The sequence below is a fragment of the Dryobates pubescens genome, chromosome 23 (genome assembly GCF_014839835.1).
Source record: "Dryobates pubescens isolate bDryPub1 chromosome 23, bDryPub1.pri, whole genome shotgun sequence".
Classification (NCBI taxonomy): domain Eukaryota; kingdom Metazoa; phylum Chordata; class Aves; order Piciformes; family Picidae; genus Dryobates; species Dryobates pubescens.
In genome coordinates this window covers 16,077,920-16,097,369 of record NC_071634.1, presented here as the reverse complement: position 1 = coordinate 16,097,369, position 19,450 = coordinate 16,077,920, and the positions used below count along the sequence as shown (strand labels likewise).

Sequence of the window (19,450 nt, the reverse complement as noted above, 5' to 3'; positions counted from 1 at the left end):
GTAACCTGAGACAAAACAAACACAAGTGCTTCAGTCAGATTTTACTTTGTCGGTAAACAAAGTCATTTTCTTTCCATGGTCCAGGTAATGTACAGAATGAATCCTTATAGCATAGTTATAAGAATAATAATATGTGCCATTACTATTTTAGCTGGGAACAGACTTGCTCCCAGGGCAATCTAGAATCTCAGTTCTATAGAGAACTCCCTGGTGTAGAACAATGCTTTCTAGAGCATGAGGGTGTTGAGCAGCTGGCTAGTGGAAAGCAGTGGCCAGGAGCCACACCTGTTTCAGCTGTAGAAGTAAAGCAAGTTTCAGGAACGGGCTTGGTAAATGGCTCGCAGTGAAAATGCTGCAGGTGTGAAGGCCTGTACCTCTGATTTCCCAGGTGAATGCCGAGCAGATTGCGTCACTGTTAGGCTGTGTAAATCCACATCAGCTGCACACAGCATATGAAGCTACCTCAGCAGACCTCCTTTCCCAGGCTGACCCACCGCGGGAACATCAAATGTCCAAACCCTGCCATTCTCCGGGCACAGCCGTGCCCTGCGGCGGCAGTTTTCTGCACCCTGCTCTGCTAGCCCCATGCCCGGCGGCTGGCCTGCAGAACATTTTGGAGTCCGCAGCTACTCCAATGCCGAGTGCCACTCAACACCGCGACTGCTGGAGTTGTTTGCCCGGAGCGAGGACGGCTGGCGGCGCCGCGGCCCCTTTAAGCAGGTAGCGGCGGCGGGTGGGGCGCCGGTGTCGCGCATGCGCAGGGCCGTGACAGGAGCCGCGGTGGCGGCGGGCGGTAGTCAGTGCTATGGGCTGCGGCGGAGGGGCCTGAGCTCGTCCGGAGGCGCCTCCTACCGTGCTCAGCCCCCGGCCGCGGCCGCCCATGGCGGAGCCGGGTGCTGAGGAACCTGATGAGCAGCTGCTAGTTTTCGAGGAGCCGGCGCCTCAGACAGGGCCGCCCTGGCGGGAGCCGCGACATCTAAAAGCTGCCCCTGGTGGGGCTGTGAGGCTGTGTGGGGAGCCGGGGCTCGAGGAGGAGGAAGAGGAGGGTGAGGAGGACTCAGAGGACTCGGGGCCCGAGGGGGATGGAGAGGACGAGCCTCTCCTGAGGGCGTCGGGTACCGGCCGCGGCCGGCGAGGGTGCGCCGCCTGGGACAAGGAGCCCCGCGCCCCTGCAGGTACGGCCCGGGGCCGCCGGCTGCTCCGCGGGGCTCGGCTGGACGCGGAAGGGAGCTGCGGGGGGTGCGCGGCTTGGGGTAGGTTGGCTCTGCCGGGGATGGCAGCCTGCGTGTCTCCTCGGGCAGTGGTACGCTCTGCCCTGTCCTGCCAGCGAGGCGACAGAAGTACTTGAAGAGACCGAAGTGCGCGTTATGTGCCGTGCCCGGTGCCTCCTGAGCTGCTCCTGATTCAGAGGGAGCTTGTTAGGAGCGTGGGCAGAGCATCGGCGAGGGGCAGAGGTGCGTTGCCCTTTATCGGCAGATGGACTCTGAAGGGAAAGCGCTACGAATAGCTCAAAATTTGAGTGTTTTGTGTGCAGCGCTGCAGAAACTCATTTGCGTCTTCATGAGTGTCCTCATTGTTAACTTCTCGTTGCTTACTTGTCTTCTATTTTGTTGGGCTTTGCTTTGTTTGTTTTCATCACGTCTCTTGAAACTCTAGCTTTGCGTGTTTTACAGACTTCTGTGGTGGGACTTCCTGAACACCTGGTCAAATCTCTCGAGTTCTCTGTTTGTTTTGCCTACTCCATCAGTTACTTGCTTGCAACCCCCACCTTTTCATCCTTTACTCTGCTCTTTAGTCCAGTCATTTGTTCGCTGCTTTGTGCCATCACATGCATTAAGAGTTTCAGACGTGGACTCTGCTGTCACGTTTTTGGTGTTTTTAAAAACGTATCTGCTTCCCATGTTTTGAAATCCAGCCTTGGAGAGAGAAATAAATGTGCCAGGAAAATTCAGAAATACCAGAACTGAGTTCTCAGTTTAAGATGCAGCATAAGCATGACCATTATCTCATTCTAAATACATGGACAAGATGGAAAAACTACACAGTACTTATGCCTCTTCTTTTTCATTAAGCCTTCAGGCTTTCCAACTCTGTGCAGCTTTGTAAGTCGATGTACCTCTAGGAAAAGTTTGCTGTCAGAAATCTGTGGACTTTTATCACTAATAATGTTTATTATTGTAATAATGCCATAGAATTTCTTGCCAGAGACTGGTGAAAATTGTTCATATTTCAACAACAGCATATTTTTAAAAAATCCAAGCAAGAATTCTACTGTTTTGAGCAAAACAAGTTATGTTAGTAACTTTTTACTAGCCACAGAGAGCTTTTGCAAGGGTACTGTGCTTAGCCATAAGAAAAACAAAAATCTCATCCATTAGCCAGTGATCTCAAGAGTAGACCTAACCTGTAATGTGAACAGGCTGTTAAAATATTAGAGTTCTGCCTTGTTCCCACAAAGTTTAAGATGTGTTGCTGACAGTGCTTCTAGCAAAACATAGCAGTGATGCTTCAAAGCAGAGATTAGAGCTGTGGGTCTTGCACCACTAGGGCAATTAGGGTGGTGAATGCAAAGCACTGCTTGGCATCTGCTGCAGGAATATGTAGGGAAATCTCAGAATGGTTGTTGAACACAGGATCTCATCTCTTGCTCTTGTTTCTTCCTTACCTTGTCTGTTTGTCTAACACTTGAAAGTACAGGATTGTTTCATGTGTCAGGTGGAACAAGTGTGCAACAGATGGTACTGCATCAAAAAGTGTTTGCATAATGGAATTACAGTCAGAACAGGAGACTGTATAGATGAAGATGGAACTGGTAAAAGGAACTGCCTTTAATCATGTTAAAACAGTGTCCACCTTAATAGTTAAAGTAGTAACCATGTAAAGAACACAAAGGTGCACAAGTCTGTGGGGTCCTGAGAGAACTGTCAGATGAAGTTGCCAAACCACTGTCCATCACGTTTGAAAGGTCATGGCAATATGGTAAAAGATTGGGAAATGACTGGAAAAGGGGAAGCAACCCTCATCTAAAAGAGGGGGAAAAGGAAGACCCTGGGAACTATGTGCCAGTTAGTTTCACCTCTGTGCCTGGCAAGATCATGAAGCATGTCCTCCTGAAGGCTTTGCTAAGACAAATGAAGAGGTGATTTGTGTTAACCAACATAACTTCAGCATAGGGCAAATCATGTCTGATGAACTTGGTGGCTTTCTATGATGGAGTTACAGCATCAGTGGATAAGGGAAGAGCAAATGATGCCATCTACCTGGACTTGTGTAAAATGTTTGACACTGTTCTGCATGAGATCCTGGTCACCAGTGCATTAAGGAATTGGCTGGCTGGCCACACTCAGAGTTGCAATCAATGGCTTAATGTCCAATTGGAGACCAGTGACAGTGGGGTCGATACTGCGACCAGTGCTGTTTAACATCTTTGTCAGTGATATGGACAGTGGGATTGAGGCACCCTCAGCAAGTTTGCAGATGTCACCAAGTGTGTGGTCCACTTGACATGCTGAAGGCAAGGGATGCCATCCAGAGGGACTTGGACAGGCTTGAGAGGTGGGCCCATGCTAATCTCATGAAGTTCAACAAGTTCAAGGTCTTATACCTGGGTCAGGGCAATCCCAAGCACAAACATAGGCTGGGCAAGGAGTGGCTCAAGAGTGGTATTGAGGTGAAGGACTTGGGAGTGTCAGATGATGAAAAACTCAACTTGAGCTGCCAATGTGTGCTTGCAGCCCAGAAGGCAGCCCTGTCCTGGGCTGTATCAAAAGAAGTGTGACCAGCAGGATGAGGGAGGTGATTCTCCAATCTGTCCTGTGCTTGTGAGACTCCACGTGGTATACTGTTTCCAGTTCTGGTGCCCCCAGCCTAAGAGGGACATTGAACCACTGGAGCAGGTCCAGAGGAGGGCACAAACATGATCAGAGGGCTGGAGTGCCTCCACTATGGGGACAGGCTGACAGAATTGGGACTGTTCAGCCTGGAGAAAAGAAGGTTCTGGGAAACCCCTATTACAGCCTTCCCATACCTGAAGGGGGCTACAAGAAAGCTGGGAAGGGACTTCTTACAAGGGCTTGTAGTGACAGGATGAGATTGTGGATTATATCATTTGATATCTTCAGCACATCCTCATCTTCCAGCATTGCAGATTCACAGCCTTGGGTATTGTGCTGTTGTTTTAAGGCTTCTCTTCCTACTGAAACTTTTGCTGAGGTTTTCCTACGTCTGTGCTTTTTAGTTCTTGTTTTGGAAGCTATGTGGTTATTGGCAAGTGTTTCATGCAAGCAAGAGGTAATGCTCTAGAAAATAATGACCTGTGCTACTAAAAGGTGTCCAAAACATCAAGAGTAATTTTTATTCTTTAGTTTTTCATTTGACTATCCACTACTACCAGTTTGGGAGTTTCTCTTCTGAATGGATTCTGTGTCAGTTCTTGTTCCCCTTCTTGTTTTGTTCTATATTATATTTCTTCAAGTGCTGAGATGGGAATAAGGCAACTTTTGCCTCTGAATGTTTAATTAAGAAACAGCTACATCAATCTAACGGCAGAAAGCAGCCCTAATGCACAGACCTTCTAAAAGATACTCATAATGTGCATTAATCCTTAGTCCTAAAAGTAAGGTACCAAAATCCACAGTTCCAAAACTCACAGAGAAATTGCTTGGAAAAGTTTAAAGAAGTAGAAATATTAAATCTTGGCAACTTCTAGTCTGGTTGTCTTCCAAAGTGTTTACATAGTCACAGACTGTGCATAAATGCCTGTGTAGAGCTGATACCTTGGTAGGCATGTAAAGAAATTCTACAAGCAGGCAGCTGACAGTATTTTAATGGTGGAATGGTGATGGCATGCAGGACTCCCCTGGGATATTGGTGCCACTTGTGATGAATGGATCATTTTGTGAATAACCTGATTGTGTCTGTGGTGGTGAGAGCCTAAAACTGTCACAGTGTCTTAGATAACAGCCTGGCTAACGTGTTCATGAAGTGAATGGTGTGATACCCTTCCAACAGCGAGCAATGGGTAGTTTACTTTCAGGTAGCTTTCCCTGTAAAAAGGACACTAATATTAATAACAATGTTGTGTAAAATCTTTAGCACCTTTTTTGTTGTTGTTGTTACAATTTTGAAGGGTTTTTTTTTTCTTCCTTTTAAAAAAGAATATCCTTGAAAAGTATAAACACTTTGCAGTGCTGCTCTCCAAGTAGTTGTAACAGGTTTGGCTGATTAAACAAAAGGTAAAGCAGTGGGAAGGTTGCACTGGTTTAATGGACCAGGTTTTTCAGCCTGCTGTTGAATGGGCATTAGCAGGGAAGGCTTTTCAGTGTGTTTGTTTATGTTGCTGTTAATTTGTAGTAAAAATGACACTGAAGATTGCTTGTTTTCTTGTTTTTCAGGCCATATAGGACATACTGCTGATATGAATATATTTTTAGATGATCCAGAATTTGCAGAAATTATTCTGAGAGCAGAGCAAGCTATAGAGTGTGGAGTTTTTCCAGAAAGAATCTCTCAAGGATCCAGTGGGAGTTATTTTGCCAAGGATCCAAAAGGGGTGAGCTTATTACTGCAAAAGCAGAGACACTATCAGCAATGAATTTAAAATGGAAATTTAAAAATCCTATTTAAATGGAAATTCATTTAAATGAGTTGTTTAATAATTTATGGTGTGCCCAAATCTATGTTGGAATATTCAACACAAGTAATATTTAGATTTCTAATTATGTCTTGCAGCATGAGCTAAGCCAACATAACCATTATTTCTCTGTTACACTTTTACAGTGCTTTAAATGATCTGCACCAAAGAAATAAGAAGAAGGTCTCTCTAACATCTGAAAACAACTCAGGAATTCCTTTGTGCAGAATCTGACATTTTGTTCTTTGTGTCTTTTACTTGGTATTTCACAAAACTGAGCTTCTGATTTGAGTGTTGGTTCAGGTTTCTTTAGCCAAGCTGCCTGTGTTATTATCTCTTCTTAGATAGTTCTTTATTTAGGTCATGTCTCCTTCCTGCTCTGAGTGTTAAATGGGCAAGAAGAGGGATATAAACAAATCTACCTTTTTACTTGTGCTTACCTGCTGAATCTTAACTTGAAGTTTGGGTGTCTCCTCCCGTAGTGGTAAATGGTACCTCCAATAGTGATCCTCAGAGCTCTGTTTCAAAGTAACCACAGGAGAGCTAACTAAGAGCTCCCTGAATATCTTGCTCGAAAAGTAACACCTGGTTAGCATCATTTAGTCAAAAAGTAACCCCTGGTTAGGGCTCAGAGAAAAGGTTCTAGGCATCCCTTCACACTGTTTTCTTTAAAGAAGCAGCTTTTGTTTGCCAACCTGTTTGTAAAAATAAGGCTCCCAACCCCCACACCTTTGTTCATTTGTTACATCTGATTTATTTTAAGCTTACTCAGCAGTCTTCTGGTCTTAGGTAGGTGCAGGTGTTCATTAATTCGGAGTGTGTTGGACAAGGAAGTTGTAACACTTCAAGTGCTTGGGTTTTCACAACATGTTCAAGATTGTTGTTCTTCCCTGCATCCCATAAATGGTCATTTCCCATTTGTTTAGGGAACATTACATGTTTTATTTAGCTTTTATTCATATTATTGGCCATTATAGAACGTTTTCCCAGTTAATGTTCATAGGTGTTTACTTTGTTTTAATGCCACTTTTGTGGTGGTAGCTTTTATGCTTTGAGTCATTTTTAGGATAGTTGCCTGACTTAAATTAATAAATTCAAATGTTTATTTGAATTATTTCTAAGATGGAAAGTGGCAGAATTACCCCTTCAAAATCATCTGAGAACTGCCCATGGCAGTTCATACTCCTGTGTTCCAGGAGCATCTGTTAGTAATGACCCTCTTCATTCTAGCAGAGGGGAGCCAAAATAGGTTGGGAAGGAGTGTGGAGGGGTCTCTCTGGTTCTGAAAATGGGAGAGAAAAGAAAATTATTTCCCAGTCACTTTGTGGGATTCTTGCTGTGGTGTTCAGTGCTGTTAACATGGCAACCTGTTCAAAGTCAGCAGGCATCTATAAATCCCAGCTTCAGTGGTTTAGTTCTCTGTAGGTTTTCAGATTGTATGCTTATAGATACATACTCAAACTTTATGATAGTGTTTTTAAAGAGGTATTTTAAATTAGGGTTCTGTCTTACTTAACATGAAATAGGAACAAGTCTGAGTCACCAACCAAATACTGGCTTACATCAGAACTCTTTGAAAAAGTCAATGCATGATGTATCTAAGGAATATTCTACAGAGGCTTTGTGCTAAAAATCCTTTAAAACTGGTTGTCTTGGTTTAAGCTAAAACAGATCCAATTCTCTCTCCAATTCAGTGGTTCTGGTTTAGCTGAAACCAGGACACTGCTCAAGTGGGGTTTTGGGATTTTTTCTGTGAGATCAAGATCTTTCCTTCTTAGTAGCTTCTCTATTAACTAACTTTCTAGGGGAGGGAAAAAACCATGCTTTTTCTGGATTTCCCTATGTGCAAGTCTGTTTGAAGCCTCTTCAGCCTGATTTTGCTTTTTTTTTTTTGGGGGGGGTGTCTGGCAAAGGCTTGAAAGAGTCACTGTGGCCTGGGCCTAGTGAGTCTCACTGTGCCCCAAGTCATCCTCTACCTTGCACTGAAGCAGTGTTTTTGTTTCTAGCTAAGTTCCAGGTCATTGGTTTGAATGTAAGCATTTAGGAGAAATGAAAACTGAAAAAGCTTCTTCCCCCCTCCTCACTTTTCGTGTATGAGCTGGAAAACATTCCTGATGAAACATGAAAGTGTTTGCTGACATGGGGCTGTGAGAAAATGACACTGAATTCATAGCTGACTTTCAATTTTGCTTTCATTCTCTGTACTGAATTCAGAGCTTGTCTAGATTTGCCTTCCCAGTTAAAGCTCTGACAAAACTTTGTTTTGCTCTCCCAGTGCAACTCCCAGTTGTAGAATGGATTTCACATCCTGGTTGGCGAAGTATTGCATCATTCTGCTTCAGACCAGTTTTGTGACTTGCTTTCTCCTATTCTTCTTGAGTAATCTGCTCTTCCTTATGCTGGGAAAGAGCTCATTAAAGATGTGCTAAGCCTTCTTACTGAAATGTTTATCCACACTAATAGGAGGTTGCAGGTCAAACAGTCTGTTTCCATTAGGTCATCCTAATCGCTGCTTTGGCTCTATCGCTAAAATAAAACTCAGACTGCCTAATTAAAATAATTAGCTTTTTGCCTTTATTGGCATAGCTGTGTACTGCTACAAAGCAGTTCAGCTCTTAAGTAGCACAGTTGAAGTGTTGAATATTTCTGCATTTGTTGTTCATTGTGTAAGTGGTAAAGTAAAAGATACTGTGTCTGTTACAAACTGTTCTACAACACATTGTTGATAGTTTAGCTTCTGGCTAATTGAAAAATGCCAGTGAAATCAGTCTAGAAATTAACTGTGGCTTGCAAAACTAAGACTGCCTTGATAGGATCTCTGTGCATTGAGCTTTCTGGGTCTGCTATGGTCCTCAACAGTGGTGGCTTTGCCCAATGTAGCAAGATTTTTACTTCAGCAAAACCTTGAGACCCAGGTCTAGATTTGATACTATAGCATAATGTTGTCCAGGAAAGTCAGGGAATGAGCTAAGCTCTGTTTTAAAACCAGCTGTTTGTAGAAAGTATTATCCAAAGAGTGATAATTAATGGCTTGCCATATACTACCAAACACACCACTGTGGTTCTGGGAAGTGAAAAGCTGCTAGGTTGGTTTTGAGCAGGTAGATGGATACCTGTGATTCAACAGGGAAAAATATTAAATAACTCTTAACAATTCTAAACCTAGCACTAGAATTTTGTCTAAACAATATACCAAGTAAATTCAGTTTCTAAAGTGTGATTTATGAAACAAACAAAAAAACCCAACAACCACCAAAAAACCCCCAAAAGCTCAAACAAGTCAAGTATTCAGAGAATATCCCAGCCTTTCCTGTTGCATACAAGATTTGTTGTAGCCTAACCTTTTGTGAAGGTCTGAGTTGAATTGTGTCAGTGTAGAACTTGCTCAGGAGTTTGTCTGTAGCCTTAGTATCAGAGGTGTTAGCATACTGAAAACAAGAGAATTTTTATCAGTTTGTTGTCCTGCCCCTGTTGATAGTAAATTTATTCTACAGGGTGAATGCAAATAGTGATATTCTCCTTCAGAAACCCGAGGCACAAGGCTGCACTGGATTAAAAACTGGCTGGATGGCCAGGCCCAAAGAGTGGTGGTGAATGGAGCTAAATCTGGCTGGCACCCAGTTACTAGTGTTGTCCCCCAGGGTTCAGTACTGGAGCTTGTCCTCTTTATCAATGATCCTCATGACCTAAGGAGTGAGTGCTGGTGCAACAGCATGCACTGTTTATCTTATTGAGGTACTATTTGGAAAGGATTCAGGAAGATACTAATATGAAAATGCTTCTTAAACAGTTCTTAAATAGATAATGATTTAATTTACTTAACATGGTCTTGTGAGAAGGGATGAAGGCACTGCATTTCTACTGCGTTTCACTTCAGCCTAGTGCATAAAGTCCATGTAGTGACTGTGCTGTAGCTGAACTTTATCACAAACAATTGGAAGGCTATATATATTTCAGTGTGGTAATAATCCTGTGGTTTGAGATTAACGAATATAGAATCACATGTAGGAGGCACCTTGAGGAACCATCTATTTAATGCCTGTGCTGTGGAGCAGGATCGTTCCAAGGTGATTCCTGATGGACATCTAGCTGACCTGTCGTTAGTGGCATCCTGGCTTACAGACTCCTGGCACTCTGTTCCAGTCTTGAGCTGTTCTTATGGTTCAAAAGGGTTGGGTTTTTTTCTTTGCAACTGAGATTTAAGCCTGTCATTTCTTGGCTCATTAACAGTAAATGGGTTGTTCCTTTTCTCTCTGTAGCAACCTATTACATAGTTCATTGTGCTCCATTTTCTCTTAGGCTAAACAATCCCTGTTTATACAGACTTTCATTAGTCACATTTTTTTGTGCTTATTCTCATTGGTTTTTTTTTCAGCTTTCTCCAGCTTAACAGATTTCTTGCAGCATAGTGTCTGAATAATTTTAAACATAGATGGTGGTAGATAGTGTGCACTATTGTCAGCTTTGAGCTAAGACATCTACAGCAGTGGTAAACAGCACCTCTCCTTGAGTTTGCACAGTGTAGAATGTTTTGATCCATTCAAAGGAAGAATAAACCAAATATAACAGAAAAAGTAACACTTGATCATTTGCATTCTGTGTGTTTGTCACTTTCCTGGAACCATTATCTCTGTCAGGGAGTTAGCTGATGGGCTGAAAATGGGTTTTTTTGGTGTTTTTGGTTGTTGTTTTTTTTTAACATCCTTTTGAAAGAGGAATATATCCTAAAATAGAATATATTCTAACATTCAATCCTTAAACTAGTAGATGTTAGCTTGTTTTCATTTTATCAAGAACTTATTATGAATTAGTCCTACTTCTAGGCAGGCATTTCAATATAAATGTATGTGGAATACCATTTTGGTTTATTTCATTAAAAAGAGCAGCTCCAAAATCCAATGCAGAACACCAAAGATGTTTTCAAAAGAATTTTAAGCTCTCCCAGATCAAAGTATTCTGACTTTAATTTTTATTATTGTTTTCTTTGTTTTTTCATCCTAGAAAATTATTGGAGTGTTCAAACCAAAATCTGAAGAGCCTTATGGACATCTGAATCCAAAATGGACCAAATATTTTCACAAAATCTGTTGTCCTTGCTGCTTTGGCAGAGGCTGCCTCGTTCCAAATCAGGGATACCTCTCTGAAGCTGGTGCCTATCTTGTGGATGACAAGCTGGGGCTAGGAGTTGTACCTAAAACTAAGGTAAAAGTTAAAATATGTACAAAATATATATATATATAGTGACAGATTTGTGGTTCTCTGGACTGTGTTTGTGGAGACATCCTTTTATATCCTGCATGGTCTTGGGTGACAAGTTGGACTTGATGATCTTTGAGGTCGTGTCCAAGAGAAGGGCAATGAGGCTGATGAGAGGCCTTGAGCACAAGCCCTGCGAGGAGAGGCTGAGGGAGCTGGGGTTGTTTAGCCTGGAGAAGAGGAGGCTCAGGGGAGACCTCATTGCTCTCTACAACTAGCTGAAGGGTGGTTGTAGCCAGGAGGGAGTTGGTCTCTTCTCTCAAGCAACCAGCACCAGAACAAGAGGACACAGTCTCAAGCTGCACCAGGGGAAGTTTAGGCTGGAAGAGAGGAGAAAATTCTTCACTGAGAGAGTTGTTGGCCATTGGAATGTGCTGCCCAGGGAGGTGGTGGAGTCCCCATCCCTGGAGGTGTTCAAGAAGGGATTGGATGTGGCACTTGGTGCCATGGTTTAGTCATGAGGTCTGTGGTGACAGGTTGGACTTGATGATCTTTGAGGTCTCTTCCAACCTTGGTGATACTGTGATACTTATTGATTCTATGATTATCCCTAAGGCATAAATTGTTGCAAGTCCCCAGGCACAGTGGTTTGGTGTAGAGAGTGTGATTGTGATTTTGAAGGATGAGTTTGAGATCTGACTTGAATCTTCTTCAGACCGCTTCAGCTTCTAACATTTTCTGACACTTTTAAAAACTGCAGAAGAGCAGCATCTCAAGGCTCCCATTTTGGTTTGAGATACATGAAGTAGACAAATCTGGCATGAAAAAGTATTTTCTGTTGGCAATGCCTGATCCTTCCCTGTTGGGTTTGGTTTTGTTAACAGCTGGGCGTAACATTTGCTGCACATTTGTGATTGCAATAATAATGACCTCTGACCTGTGTGTTTTAACTTTCATATTTCAAGGTTGTCTGGCTTGTCAGTGAGACCTTTAATTACAGTGCAATAGATCGTGCAAAGTCCAGAGGGAAAAAATATGCTTTAGAGAAAGTGCCAAAAGTCGCTAAAAAATTCAATCGAATCGGACTACCTCCAAAGGTAAGGGGAAAAAGAGCTTGTGCATTTCCTCATGCTTCAACAAAGCTTTGGATTAAAAGGATAGGGAACTTCCACAGTAGAAGAAAGACCTTGTTGCTATCTCTTAATGACTGAGGTTTGATGAATATGACTGTTTGTTTCTACGCAAAATGTATCCACTCTGTTCCATCATGACTTCATTTGAGCTATGATCTTGCTACAAGTTTGCTTCATGCTCAGGGAGCAACATAGCAAAGGGTTGTGTATTGCCCATGGTTCTTTTTTCTTCTCCTTCAGTGTCATGTTCCCATATTGTCTGTTTCTCCCTTGCAGTGTGAGCCTAAGATATCTGTTCTTTCTTTTTTCCTAAATTTACTTTTTTTCCTTTTCTACTGTGTTATTCTTTTAGGTGTTCTATGGCTGTGTTCATCCTACCTTCTTCTCCTCTTGTATGCAATGCTCCACCGACTACAAACTCACATCTTTCTTACCTAATGAGCCTTATTGTATTCCCCCAAACTTCCACTACAGTGTTCTTCTCCTACACTTTTAAAACACGGATTACCCAAGCTGGAGAGAACCTACTTGTGTTGATTCCCAGCAGTTTCTATCCCTGTGACATGTGTTATGCAAGTTTCTATCAGCATGGTTACTCCACGTGCTCTGTGTTTACCCATGTCCCTGCACATGTGCATCTGTCTGCATTTCACTTCTCAAATACAATTTGAATTTTAATTTTGAAGACCTTTCCTGAGCCTACACATGTGGAGCCTATGCCATCAATAATTTCCTTCCTTGGACTCTTTGGGAAGCCATTTTCATGTTAAAAAAAGGTCTGCCTTGGGAAAAAAAATGGTTAATGCTGCTGTTTCCATCAATCAATACAAGTGTTTGAGAGGGGAAGGGTTTCCTCCTATGATTTTTGTTGAGTTTCATTAAAAACACTTGGTTCAGTAATTGACAGGAAAAAGACTATATGTTATTTATTTGAATTGCTTTCACATATTGCTCCTAGTACTCAGTGTTCATTTATATTGAGCTGTCTGGCTCTATTTTGTTATGCTAAATGCAGGGAGTGCTTAAATATTTAAACCCAAATAAACAAAACCCCAAGCAAACAGAAAACCCCCAAACAAATAACAACAAAAACCCAAACAAGCAACCTTCCCCACCCACCCAAAGGAAAGAACAACCCACACACACACCAAAGAAAGAGGTGGTGATTTGAGTCCTACTTGTTTCTTTTTTTCTTTCAGACTTTAGAAATGAAAGGAAAGCCACTTGAAAGGTGGTTTTAACTTGATGGGTTTTGTGTGTGTCATGCTTCCTGTGTTCTGAACTCTGAAAGTATATGATCAGGTTTTCTGTTAAGATTAGTTAATGTGACCTACCCAGATACATTTTCCAAAGGCAGTTTCTTCCTATTTCAGGTTGGCTCCTTCCAGCTGTTTGTTGAAGGATATAAGGAAGCTGACTACTGGCTCAGGAAGTTTGAAACTGATCCTTTGCCTGAGAACACAAGGAAAGAATTTCAGATGCAGTTTGAGAGATTGGTTATCTTGGATTATGTCATCAGAAATACAGGTATTTGTTAGTGTGGCTTGGTATCTATCTAGTTTTGTAAAGCAGAAAGGGTAAGCAGTGCTGGCTGAAAGCTGCTCCTGGAGACTTCTAATGCATTTTGGATGCTTTTCTCATAATTGAAGGTCCAGAATGGTTCTTTTTAAACTTCAAACAAATTTACTTTGGATTCAAACAAGCCTAAAAAATAAAACAATCTTAAATGGTGTCATTTTGGTGCTGACCTGTTTGGAGTTTTGTTGTTTTGTTTTTTCCCTTGGGAAAAATGTGCACTGCAGCAAAGGTTTCTTCAGAACATGTTAGTTTGATGTTTTGCTCCATATTCAGCCAGTCAGGGAAGCTGAAGCAGTAATATGTACCTAAGAACCACTTGGTACAGTTTTGTGCTTTCCAGTAAATCAGTTGCTTTGTACATTTCAGTGAAGTTCAAACACATGTGATAGAAAAAGCTTTTTGAACAGTTTTGCCTGACTCCTTTGGCACATTCCCCATTTACAATCTTAGTCATTGTGCATCACTTTAGAAGATGATTTCTCTATAAATAACATATGGTGACATGCATTTTCCTGTTTCCAGACAGAGGTAATGACAACTGGTTAGTCAGATATGAAAAGGCAGATGAAGGAGTTGATTTGTCAGATAAGGTAAGAAAATTGAACCCTGAAACTTGGATTTTTCCAGTTGTTTAGTTTCACAACTTGGACTTGCAGGGCTTGAAGCACATGGCTTTAACCCTGGTGCATGGTCTCAAGAGAAGTGATAACTGCAAATTGGTCTAGGCAAAATGAATGGATAAACTCTTTAGATTAAACTGATCTGGACAGAACAGTGCTAGAAATAATTTTTACTGGTTTGTTTTTCTTCACTATCCTGGGCTATAATAATAATCAAAGTGCCCACTGCTGCTCAAGCACATTTCTGCAGCTGCTTGGGTGTTCTACTTATCTTGTATTTAGGGGAAGGACTTTGTGGTGGTGGTAGAGTGAGAATTACATATGCTGGAGATTATTTGGGTACTCCTTTATCTTTCTTTAAGTTGTCTTTAAGCAGTGAAGCTAAGAAATATGTTATTTAGTAATTTTAATGCATTTCACTATTGTTGTAAGCACAGAAATGTAACTTACTTTTAAAATACTCCTTCCACAGGACAGCCAATGGACCATAACTAAAGAATCTACTATTAAAATTGCTGCAATTGACAATGGTTTAGCATTTCCTTTTAAGCATCCTGATGAGTGGAGGGCATGTAAGTACTGCATTCTTCAGACACCTTCCTTTTGGAGATTAATTCCCAAATAACTCTTTTTGGATGGTTGTAGTAAGAAATCATCACAGTAGTTATCTATGGAGTCTTTAAATAAGGTACTGCAGAAAGTTAGCAACAAATGCCATTCTGCAGTGGCATGTGTGATTCAATCCTTGTTCATATATTTTAGGTTCACATTTTTTTGTTCATATGTCAAAGGTATCAACCTTTAAACACTATTAATACACAGATATTCATAAACATACTCCTGTATGTAAGCTGGCTGCTGGTGGAGTTGGAAAACTTCAGCAGCATGTTTCTCCTGTGTTTTCTTGAAAAACCTGATGGAAAATTACCTGAGTGATATGGACATGCGAGTTCTCTCCAATGACTAAACTTGTTTCAAAACCAAACTCTGCTCTAGCTGAGCAAGTGGACAAGTTCCATGTTACCTTTACTTGTTCTCGCCTTTAACTTACTTTGTACTTCAGTGTTTTTGATCAGACTGAAAACTGATAATGCTGTTAAGCTTTGATTGCTTCTGACCACATCTCTGACTACCTGTAGTTTAGGGGGAAGTGCCCAGCAGGGTTTACAATTACTTCTGTGAACTATTGGCCAATCAATTATAGCAATCAAGTGTGGGCAAGTGTAGCTGTCAAGTCTAGTAAATTACCACACCCAGAGCTCTGTGTAGTCTCTATAGCTTGATCACACTCCACAACTACCTGAAGGGAAGTTGTGGTAATGTGGGGGTCAGGCTCTTCTCCCAGGCAACTTGTGACAAGAAGAGAGGGTATGGCCTGAAGCTTGTACCAGGGAAGGTTTAGGTTGGATGTCAGGAAGCTCTTCCTCAGGGAAAGGGTAGTCCGACACTGGAATGGACTGCCCAGGGAGCTGGTGGAGTTGCTGTCCCTGGAGGTGTTTAAGGAAAGACTGGATGTGGCACTTAATGACACGGTCTGGTTGATGCAGAGGTGTTAGGTCATAGGCTGGACTTGATGATCTCAGAGGTCTATTCCAGTCTCAATAATTGTGTGATTAATTGTGCTGCTTCTCTGCACTAGATCCCTTCCACTGGGCTTGGCTTCCTCAAGCAAAAGTTCCTTTCTCTCAGGAGACCAGGGACCTAGTGCTTCCTCGCATTTCTGATATGAACTTCGTCCAGGATCTTTGTGAAGATCTTTATGAACTGTTTAAGGTGAGTTGAGTGCTTCTTTGAATTGAGCATCACTGAAATAGCTGACACCTGTAGTGATTTTTCTTTTATAAATGTATCTTCTGTATGTCATGATGCTTTGCTATTGTGGCTTTAACAGTGGTGTAGAAGAAAATGTGTATATAATTAGAGGAAACTGTCACTAATGTGGCTAAGTGATAGTAATCAGCTCATCTGAAAACATAATTACCTTTTATATACTGAGTTTCATAGACTCAATTAAAGTTAATTAACAGTTATAGCACAAATCTGTGCAAAAACTCCATTTAACATACCTGTGTGGTGTGGATACACTTAAAAACTGTAGCAACCAGAGGAAATCATCTCTTTAATGTAACTTAAAGGACCTGCATGCTTTTCATGGACTTGATTTTGTATGTGGAGCTGATGCTGAAAGCTTTACCATGTTTAAAGTAAATCAAGGTTATTTTAAAGGTACTGAAACTGTGCCACAATATTGACAGGTAAAGATGTGTCCTCCTCTGCAAAGTTACATAAGCAATTGGATCACTTGGTCAAGTGACATAATCCAAGTGATGAGGCTGGAAAGAAATGGAAGTTTCCAGCTTATGATGAAAATGCAGCTGTAGTGTCAAAAGTAGATTCTGAAACATTCACAATGTTGCATCTTTGACTCAAAGTCAGAGTGACTCTGGCTTCTCTGTTCCACCCAGTGGAAGCTGAAGCACTTCACTCTGAAGGAGGGACATATTCTTTTGGCAGAGCAGAGATGAGAGAGAGCAGTGTGACCTGACAGGATGGTATTCAGCCTACCTACCAAGTCCCTGAAGTGGTACTCACTGATGTATTTTACTTTCATGATGTGCAACATCCTTCTTTTTCACATATGTAAACTTCCTGCAACAGAGAGACCTTTTTGTGGGTCATGCTATGACTCCACAGAGCTCCTGTAATTATCATAACATTGGTAAACTTGACTGTTTGTGTTGTGAAACTGATGAATTTGTGTGCTAAATGTATAGCTAAAAATAGGTCATTTCCTATAATAACTCTTTGGTTTCTTTGTTGAAGACTGACAAAGGATTTGACAAGGCTACTTTTGAAAACCAAATGTCTGTTATGAGAGGGCAGGTAAGACTGCTTTTTTATTTTGTTACTTCTCAACTGAGTTTTAGAGCTGTAAAACCTAATTCCTGTTGAAATGAAAGAAATTAGTTGGATTTTTGTCTTAAGAAGGTTAAATTTCTTTCTGCAGTTTGTCCTTGATTTGTGCTGTCTCATCTATATGCATATATATACTGACGTTAAAAAAAAATGGGGTTTATAGGAGATTTTCTTCAATGTGATTGGCTTTTGTTGTCCATTCTCTGTATCCTTAAAACAAATACATTCTGTATATATAAATACATTCTCTATGTCCTTAAAAAAGAGAAATGAAGCATTGGAGAAGAGTCATAAACTGGGACGGAAATTTTGGTGCTAATCTGATAATGTTGTTAAAATAAATGGGAGTATTTTCAAATGCTCTTAGGTTTTGGTTTCTAACATTTTCCAAAAGTGCAGAGAAGACTGCATGAAACATTAAAGAAGTGTAGTCAGACAGCAGTAGGATGTCATGATGTTACCAAATAAATCCCATCCTTCTATTTGCAGTCAGATGTCTTATTGAAGTGCTTTATTTGACAGCGCACTCATTTACAGAATTAAGAGTGGCATCTAAATTTATCAGCCTGTTAACCACAGTTGATTTGTGTGCCCTCACCTTGCCTTGCTTCTGCTTTTTTTAGATACTCAACCTCACTCAGGCATTAAAGGATGAGAAGAGCCCCATTCAGCTTGTTGAGATGCCACGTGTGATAGTGGAGCGAAGCAGCACTGGAAGTCAGGGCCGAATTGTTCACCTGAGTAATGCGTTCACACAGACCTTTCATAGCAGGAAGCCTTTCTTTTCCTCCTGGTAGCAACAAAAATACGTGGGAAGAGTAAGTTTCTCTTAACTTCTGTGGAAAGGCTCTTCAGCTACAATAGTTCTGCTGTGTACTGAGAGCTGACTGCCACCACCTCAGAACTTAAATTCTAAAGACTTAAGAAATCCGTTTTGAATGTAATGAAAGTTTACAATTTTTTTTGTGTCAAAATTGTAAATCCTTATGTCAGGGAACGAGAAGAGCTTATCCATACTGTATTTTTATAGGCTAAATTAATGTATTCTGAGTAATAATACTATGAATAAGGGAAGAGACACGCTTTGCATATGCTGAAAACCTACTTTTGAATACAACAGGAATTCCTTTTTTTGTTTGTTTAACATAAATGTGAGAACCTACACACTATCACTTTCCTTTTGTATGGTCTTTGGAGAAAAAGAAGTGCAGAATGTAATCTTTGATTGTGAAAATGCTTTTCCTTGGAATTTCTTCCTGCTATTTTAAGCTGTTTATAGATATTTTTTTTTTTCATATGCTGGTTACTTGAAAAGTCATGCACTATAAACAAAAAAAACCCAAACAACAAACCAACAAATGAAATAATCAATCTGTCCTTGACAAACATGTGAAAGAAAAGGAGAAGGGGAAAAAAAATGTTCCACATGGGTTTTGTGGGGTTTTTGCACATGGGGACCAAAAACAGTTAAATAGTTCATCAAAATTCAACCAGGGCGAGTACACGCAGTTCCTGCTGTGACAAAATGAACTGAGTGTACATTTCAGAGGTTGGAATTTCACCTGTAGCTTGTAGAACTTGTGTGCTTAAGCACATGTATGGAAAATGGTGGTATTTCTTTCTAGATGCATCACAGTGAAAGAACTGCACCAGGTTACTAAGAGGTTTGTTTTGCCATATGTGTTCATCAGTAGTCACCAAAGTGGTTCTGCACTATTAATGACAGAAGCACAAATGTGTTCCTCACAAAGCCAGTCTGCCTTCTAAATTTCTATCTGAACACACCCTTATTTATTTTATTATTTTTTTTTAACTGGAAAAAAGCAAGACTGTAATGCACAGAGACTTCTTATTGTGCCCTTGGCAGTGTCACACTCATCTGCCAGTTGCCCTTTGGTTTTCTGTTTAAGTTACTTGATGTTCATGTTTCTAGATCTGTGGCTTATGTAACACAGTAAATATTTTTTTTGTGATTTTCTGGAGAGTGAAGACTGGAAATGGGAGAAAAACTGCTGCTTTTGTGAAACCTTCAGTATTTCAGACATTGCTGTATTTTGTAATTCTAAGCAATACTGTTGAACTCAAAAATAATAAAATGCTTGTATTTTATATAATTTTGAGTGGATGTAAATATTAATGTAGCATGTCAGCAATTCACATGATTAACTGAAACGTTTAAGCCTTAAATGTAAAAATTCACTGTATGGTGGAGTTCAAAATAAGCTCGAGATGACCACCTTTATAGACTTTCCATGATTGGTTTTTATCCAGACAGTTTATTACAAAATTAAAGATGGTGTTTATGTACCAGACTCGCCTCCTGAAGCAAATAAATGTCATTGTCTAAATCGCACGGGGTTTAGGCTCGGGAGTCT

General features: G+C 40.9%; 1 protein-coding gene across 1 annotated transcript; it reads left to right on the top strand.

Moving 5' to 3' along the window:
* The first annotated feature begins 768 nt into the window (after positions 1-768).
* On the top strand, positions 769-19,422 carry PI4K2B (phosphatidylinositol 4-kinase type 2 beta). The gene is made up of 10 exons (XM_054172254.1): positions 769-1,175; positions 5,394-5,551; positions 10,634-10,834; positions 11,794-11,925; positions 13,335-13,488; positions 14,062-14,129; positions 14,632-14,731; positions 15,799-15,932; positions 16,983-17,042; positions 17,699-19,422. The coding sequence occupies exons 1-10, from the start codon at positions 881-883 to the stop codon at positions 17,870-17,872; spliced, it is 1,476 nt and encodes a 491-aa protein (XP_054028229.1). The 5' UTR covers positions 769-880; the 3' UTR covers positions 17,873-19,422.
* The last annotated feature ends 28 nt before the right edge of the window (positions 19,423-19,450 follow it).